General features: G+C 30.2%; 1 protein-coding gene across 2 annotated transcripts; it reads right to left on the reverse strand.

Moving 5' to 3' along the window:
* Window positions 1-2,897: 2,897 nt before the first annotated feature.
* LOC108467327 (F-box/kelch-repeat protein At5g60570-like) lies at window positions 2,898-6,809 on the reverse strand. 2 transcript variants are annotated; one of them, XM_017767952.2, is made up of 2 exons: window positions 6,456-6,809; window positions 2,898-4,610 (listed from the first exon to the last, which is right to left on the reverse strand). In XM_017767952.2, exon 2 carries the CDS (start codon window positions 4,585-4,587, stop codon window positions 3,205-3,207), a length of 1,383 nt encoding a protein of 460 aa, XP_017623441.1. In that variant the 5' UTR covers window positions 4,588-4,610; window positions 6,456-6,809; the 3' UTR covers window positions 2,898-3,204. The 2 variants fall into 2 exon arrangements, with proteins under 2 accessions (XP_017623441.1, XP_017623440.1); XM_017767951.2 differs by having other exon boundaries at window positions 2,898-4,617.
* Between the last annotated feature and the right edge of the window lie 915 nt (window positions 6,810-7,724).

Raw genomic sequence — 7,724 nt, forward strand, 5'->3', positions numbered from 1 at the left:
TCATTGGTATTGATAAATCTCTTAAATGTAATAATTTTGGTTGTATTTTAGTAGTGAATTTATTTGGTTCAAAGAGCTCAATAATTTTATTATTAATTTCTTTGACCTCTACTTCTGCTGTATTAGTATATTCATTAATAGATGTCTAACTTATTGCTAGATCTTCTGCTAAATCATTAATTTCGGAATTTTTTGTCTAAATTCTAAGACATAAACATTCTTTTATCAGAGGATCTGTAATAGATATAAAGTAAGGTTTAACTTTAAATCCTATTACTCCTATATGTAAATTTGATTGAATTCCTCCAATAAGTGTTTTATTGGATTTTAAATCTTTTATCTAATAAACTGCTATTATTGGCATATCATGACCTTTTCTAAACAAAACTCTTATTGTTATCATTATTATTCCTAAATGTATATATCTAACTTAAGGATATTTCTTTTTAATCCTCTTAATTTTATCTTTAGTAAATAATGGGTTTTCGTTAATCCTCCTCTAGTATTTTTAGCTACTGTATTACCACTTATTTTTTCTATATGTCTTTGACACCATATCCTATATTTAGATATTTTATAAATTTATTCTTTAGAAATATGATTTTTATTTATTTTTTCTATCATTTCATCTGAAAAGTCTTTTTCTTCTCCGATTATATTTCCTAATTTTATATCTTATTGTTCATTTTAGGAAAATCTTCTAATTGATTATTAGAATTGCTTCTCATATTAAACATAAATATATATTCTTCTTCATCTGTATCGAAATCGATTCGATATTAATTGTATAATATTTCCTCAGGATTTATTTCCTCTTTTGAACTTATTTCTAAATTTTGTTCTTCAAGTGTTTTAATCACTTTTCTTGCACTTTTTCCTTTATTAGGACAATTTAGTGCTATATGTCCTTCTTCATCACATATAAAACACTTATATATTTGTTTTTAGGTTTTTAGAAGTTTTTCTTCTAACAAATCTTTTATTTTTATTATAAGCAGTATTTTTCTATTTCCTAGTTTCCATCTAACTAGCTTATATTTTCTATTTTTCCTTTTATGTTTTTTATAAGTATTAGGATGTACCGATTTACATCCAAATTCCCATTCATTTTCTAAAATTTTGTACAATGCTTATTACTTAATTTATGCTTAACTTGCTTAGAAGCCTTACTTTGTAAACAATATAAAGTTATTCTTTCTTTTGCAAAATTAATTCTATTTCCTATAAAAACTATACTTTCGGTTCTACACTAGCTAATTTACTATGCTTTTCCGAATAAGAATTGTATTTTTTTATACAAATCTCATCCCATGATGGTAGTAATTTATGAAAATATTAGTTTTTCCAAAATTCTATATTTTCATTTTTAGTTTTTGATATTCATGAAGAAATTTTTAGAAAATTCTTCTAAATATCTAATGTCACATAATTTAATTTTTGACAATATATAATTAGACCGACAATCCTAATCTTTTTATTAGTATATCCACAAAATTTTGTTTTTAGAATAAAAGTTAATCCTTTTAAAAGATCTTTGGGAGTTACAATCCTTTTAATTTTTTTTTTGGGAAAGTAAATGGGGAGTAAAATTTTTTGGGGGAAATGGGTTTGGGGTAGAAGGGGGTAAGATTGGAAGGGAGTAAAAGTTTGGGGGGAAAGAAAATATTTGGGGATTTGGGGTAAAAATGCAAACTATTATAGTTTGGTATTTGATTTATTCAAATTATTCGAATTTAAAAACTAAACTTGATTTGAATTCGAAATTCGAAAAAAAATTCAAGTTGACTCGAATAACTTAATTTGTTTAACTAGAAATTCAAACAAATTTTCAATTGTTTCAAGTCGAATCAAGTTTAATTCACCCTAATAACAATTGATATATTATATGTAGTTAAACATGCATGTATACTATTTTTAATATAATATGTACTAAATGTAATCATATCCAACATTATAAAATAAATTCATATTAATTATATAAATATTAATTAATTTTTTGTTTAAAGTAATTTAATTAATTGAGTTGATCAAATAGTAAAGAGGGTAAATATAAAATTAAAGATTTATATAATCTCATCACATTTTGGTTAGGTTTATAGATGAAAAAACAAGATAAACTAAATGAGATTTAATAGAATAATATGTTGAAGAAATATTTTTCTAATAAAAATTATTATTAATTATTATATTTAATTTTAAAATATAATTTATTATGTTTTTATATGACATTTATTAAATTGATGGTTAAAGCATGAGTTCATAAGATTCGAGTTCTTAGATTCGAACTTTATTGAGAAGCATTTAATTTGTAACCATTGCATATCCTTAAATGAAAATGAAATAAAGAAAACAATGCTTGTGACAATTTGCAAGCCATAAATGCATACACAAAATCACCCTTACAAAACAGATAAAGAAAAAGCAAAATGATTGATCCACAAAATAGCAAACCTACTTTTACTTTCAAAAACTTACTGTCCTCCCTCCCTACCAAATATCTTTTTATAGTAGCAAACAGATCGGAGCCTATTCAGACCCTGCTAGTAATTTTTCCCGTGTCAAATAATTCAAACCTTATCCTGCCTTTAGCCCTAACTAAGCCCACGTATTTACTACCCGATAGCCTACAACTTGCTCTCCTGCCCTTTACAGCCAGTAACACAATGTCTCCCTACTCTCTTTTCATCTTGCTAGTACAATGATTGACCTACCCTCCGGTAACTCTCAAAGACAAATAATAACTCTTATCTTGCTAGCCCTTTCAATCAAACATCCTACACTTCCAACTTAAACGACAAAACTTTCAGAACCATCCACAATTAGATAAGAGCATGAAAATGCAATACAACGAAGAAAAAGAACAAATCACCGTATTAAAAGCAGCACCTACCTTCAGGTTGTTTGAATCCAAGTCGAAGACTTGCCTGGTAAACATTACGAGAAATGAATTCAATGCCAAAGTACAAGATAAATGGAACCAGTCATTACTTGGTATGAGGTTAATTCTTACAATAGAGGGATCAACACAATCAGTTGATAACTTTAAGAAATTGATTCGAGGTCAATTATTCTTCTGAATCATAAAATCGGAAAAAGAACAATAAAATTAATGAAACTGAGACAATAAAAATTATAACAGATAGAGGCTCGTTGATCTTGGTCTTCCAGATGTCGATGTTTTCACCAAAGATGCGGCAACTCTCATTAACAGCCCATTACCGCACAATTATACACAAAAGCACCTGCCCGTGCCTTGACAGCAAGCACATTCCACTCTTGTCCATCCCTGTTTCCCTCCTCTGGATCCCAAGAATGCAGAACAATTACTCCATCATCATGCCCTCCATTACCTCCAGCTCCTATTACTAGTAAACTGTTTCCGCATGCTTTAAATGCCAGCCCCCAACCATAGGAAGAGTCTGCCCTCACAGGTAGTCTCTTCACAACACTCCATGAGTTATTAACCTTATCATATTTCTTGACTTCATTAGTTGCTTGATCAGCAGAGTAAAGCTGATTATTTACAACAGCAACTAAAGGAGGTGAACGCATAGCAGGATGAAATGTACCTGCATCACGACCAGGGTACATATTTTCTATCCTCCTCCATGACCTTGTCTCAATATTGTACTCTTCACCACAAGTCAAACAATCTGTATGACTTGACATGCCCCCAATCACATAAAACTTCCCATCCATAAAAAATCCTGAACATAGTTTACGCGGGAAGTTCATATCGGGCAATGTTTGCCAAGTACCTACATCAGAATTATAGAGCTCAGCAGATTGTAGGACATTGCCATTCTTATCACTTCCCCCAGCAACAATGGCTAACTCCCCAAGGCTGCTAGAACCAAACAGACAACGAGGCAAATTCATTAGGGGGCATTTAGACCAATCGTGGGTAACCAAACTATACATCCAAATAGCAAATCCTGACAACTCACGACCAAATACAAGTAATTCACTCCCCACTGCAAGAGACTCCTTGTCAGCACAAGTAAAACAATCATCACATGGAATCCTAGGTAGTCTCATCCATTTCTGTCTCATAGGATCAAAAGCTTCCCAAGGCATCATATTACAGGCCAAATAAACCCAGTGTTCAATTATGCCAAGCTGACGTCTCAGTTTATATAAATATCCACTGCCTATAAGTGACCTAAATTTTCTGTTTAAACAGGCCAGATTTGGATAGTTGGATCTGCTGCTCCATGCCAGTATGTCCAGTGCCATGTCATCATTAAGACCAGGTAGTAGACTGTTATCCGATGATTGTCCACCATGATTTTCTCCCGATCTTGCCACAATTATAGGTTTCTTTCCATTTAGTCCCATGTAGCCAAAAGTTAAAGCACGCACTTCCTTGTCCAGCAAACCTTGCCCATAACCTTTTGTATTAGTTTTATGAGCTAAGAGAAGATATGCCAATAAATGCCAATCATCTTGTGAAATTCTCAAATTCTGATTGGAAGGCAGTGGAAGCTGCAATGAGACATGACTTTGCAAACCAGCCATTACAGGTGATTCATGTTCTACGCCTTCTACTTTCATCTTTGGTTGCTTAAGTAAATCTCGAAACACCATTTGAGAGAATGTGCAGTACACAACTAATCCCTAGAAAAGGGGAAAAAATTAGATAAAAAAAAGTGATAATACCAAAAAGAAAATCCACAAAATATAATCAATTATACGATTATTGTATCAAATTTTTCTTTATTAATCATGTTATCCTACCAAAGGATAGGCTTCCTTCTATCTCAATGCTTAATTTTAAACCAATGTTTTCCCTCCTTAGAAGGGAACAGCAATGTCGATAAAAAGGCAAACAGCTTTAATACAGCCAATGAGCTTCTAAACTTTTCTGGTCACTAGTCAAATTAATGAAAACAAGATTATATTCCATAGAGGACATATGTTGCCAAGGGATAAAGATACACTCCAGGTGCCAAAAAGCCCTTGTATTGCCTCAGGCAGAAGGGGCAAAAAAGCGTTCACCTGATTGAAGTAAGGTGCAATATGCATGCATATGCATATTTGTATATGTGGTGTGTATATGTAAGGTTAAGCAATATAATTATGATAATACACTTTTATCCAATTTACCTACAAAACAAGCAACTTTTTTTTTCTTGACCAATATGCAAAAGTTCCTATTGGTTCCATGCCTGCTGTTCAATACACAAATATTACAAAATAGAGTTGTGATAATATCCCATTTCTTACAAGTAAAGGTACATCTAATGAAAAAGTTGAAAACAAAAGCAATTAAAGAGAACTTCAATTAGGCGGATTTTATATGCCCATCGCCTTACAAAAAAGTATGCCTACGCACACTAGGCGAGCGCCTAACCAAATGTGCCTCGCCCAAACGGGTCTGAAGTCCTTTGGTTGTCTGAAGCTAAGGCGCAAAAGCATGGGCACACCTTGACAACACAGTATGGTTCAATAAATTAACAATGCATCACTTCAGTATCATCTTCCTATGGGCAACTTAATAGATCATATAGACTCATAAAAAGATCAAGCCTGAGATTGCACTGCCATTGATACGAATATACCCAGGAAAACCAAAAACGAGTAGATGTTGCAACAAAATCTGCATGAAAGCAGTATCAAGAACGCAAGCAATATTGCCTAAGACTAACTCAAATCAAAGCTTCAGCCCATTAATGTCCTCTTTTTATTCAAAAGAAGCAGGACAGACATATGAATAACAACTTTTAAAACAACACTTCATAATATAAAACAAGTAACACTTTCCCATCTAAACGCAGCGCTGACTATTCATTTCATGCTTCCAAATGTAAACAGTGCTTCAATCCTTGGAGGAACTGACCCCATGAACAATTTTTTTTGCATAACTCATACTCTAATAGAAAAGAATCTTTTACTTTTATTAGACACCTAAAAAGTGAAAGATAAATTTCTTTATTTGAAGGGTCAAAATGTAGCACCACGTAGAGATTTTCAAGTTTTTCTTTGTTTTTTACACACGATGTGGCAAAACTAGGAGGCATGCCATCACAAAAATGGATCTGGAGACCTTCAAGATGGAGCCTTAAGTTCTAATCAGTGGCACGTTATCGCCAATGGATAGGATATGTGTGTTAAATATGATAATTATCTGCTAAAATTTTGAAATGTCTTGAAAATTGTTGACGGTTAGCAGTTACTGTTATAACTCTCCATTTGCTCTTGTCATCCACACTTACACTTAATTATAAACTCAAGATATCTGATAATCCAACATGCAATTTTTACTTGATTCTAGAGAAAAAAAATCATATCAGAAACATACAAAGCCCAGAAAAATTCAACAAGAACAAAAAAGGAAACAACGTATTTGAAAAATAAAACAAGAAATGAAATGAATTCTACAACTGAAGCTAAAATCTAGCAAATCTTAACATGTAACGAATTAAGATTGAAGTCAAAGAATAATCAGTCCTCACCTTAAGTGAATCAAAATCCGACAAAATTCTTTCGCTCACAGAAATTTCCACGAAAACCGATCTGTGACGAAAAATTCAAAGGAAAGAAAAAAAAAAAAAACCCCTAATTCGCATTACTCTACAGCTTCGATTACCCCCCAAATTCTCTCTCTCCTTTTTTTAAGCTTAGGAATCTCATTCATATATATAGTAAAATATTTATAAATATAATTATGTGAAGAGGATTTTTATCATTTTTCACCTTCTCTCTGAACGCTAGAGAGAGATTTCTTTTATTTGAAAAAGTAATTACTCCTCTCAATAATAATCTCCCATACCATTAACCTAGTGGCGGACCATTATGCGTTCATTATGTATATTAATTAAAATATAGTTTATTTTTAGTTTAAATATTCAATTTTTTAAAATAATTGATGACATATACAACAAATTGAAAATAATAATATAAAATAGATAGGTTAAAAATAAAGAAATTGAAATACTATTAATACAATAGTTGGTATATATCTTTTACTTTATATATTAAAGAGATACGTTTTAAATTTATAAATTATTTTGTTATATATTAATATATAATTGTAATGAGATAATATATTAATTTTAATGTATATAATTATCATTATAATTTAAATTATTCAAAAGATAATATATCAACTTTATATATAATTTTTTAAAATAAAAATTTTACTAATTCATGCATCTCTTGAGAAAAAATTGAATAGTTACTTAAGGTTTCTAAAAAATTGAAAGAATATATAAAATTTAAAAATAAAATTACAAAAGAGAATGATTTTTAAAGCCTATTATGTTTATTTTCTTTTCATATTTTTAAAATTTTATATATTTTTCTTCTTACCTAAAAAGTTTAGATAAAATTATTTAACCCTTTTAAATTTTACTTAATATTTCAAATTTTATTTATTTAAAATTGATATACAAATATAATAATTTAATGATATCTACAAAACCAACTAAAAATATGAATAAGTCAAGTGCACCTATCAATTAATAATATAGTTATAGTGAACAAAGATATCATTCCCACGAAGACTAAAAGTACTAGTAATTACTATCTTTCTATTATTTAATCGATAAATTCGAGTGATGGATTAAAAATAAAATAAAATTAATTAATTAACTAAAATATCCAGGAAAGAATTCACCTAGACTTTATCTGTCACTATCAATCTAAATTACGTAATTTCTTCACTTAGTGTCTTGATTCGTTGAAATCCTTAAATTATGCTAATATCTCTTTCAAGTGTAAGA

The sequence above is a fragment of the Gossypium arboreum genome, chromosome 2, assembly GCF_025698485.1.
Source record: "Gossypium arboreum isolate Shixiya-1 chromosome 2, ASM2569848v2, whole genome shotgun sequence".
Lineage (NCBI taxonomy): Eukaryota > Viridiplantae > Streptophyta > Magnoliopsida > Malvales > Malvaceae > Gossypium > Gossypium arboreum.

What these genes read in the sequence shown, in the direction of transcription:
- LOC108467327 (XM_017767952.2), bottom strand. Translation starts at nt 4,587, where the DNA reads ATGGTGTTTCGAGATTTACTTAAGCAACCAAAGATGAAAGTAGAAGGC.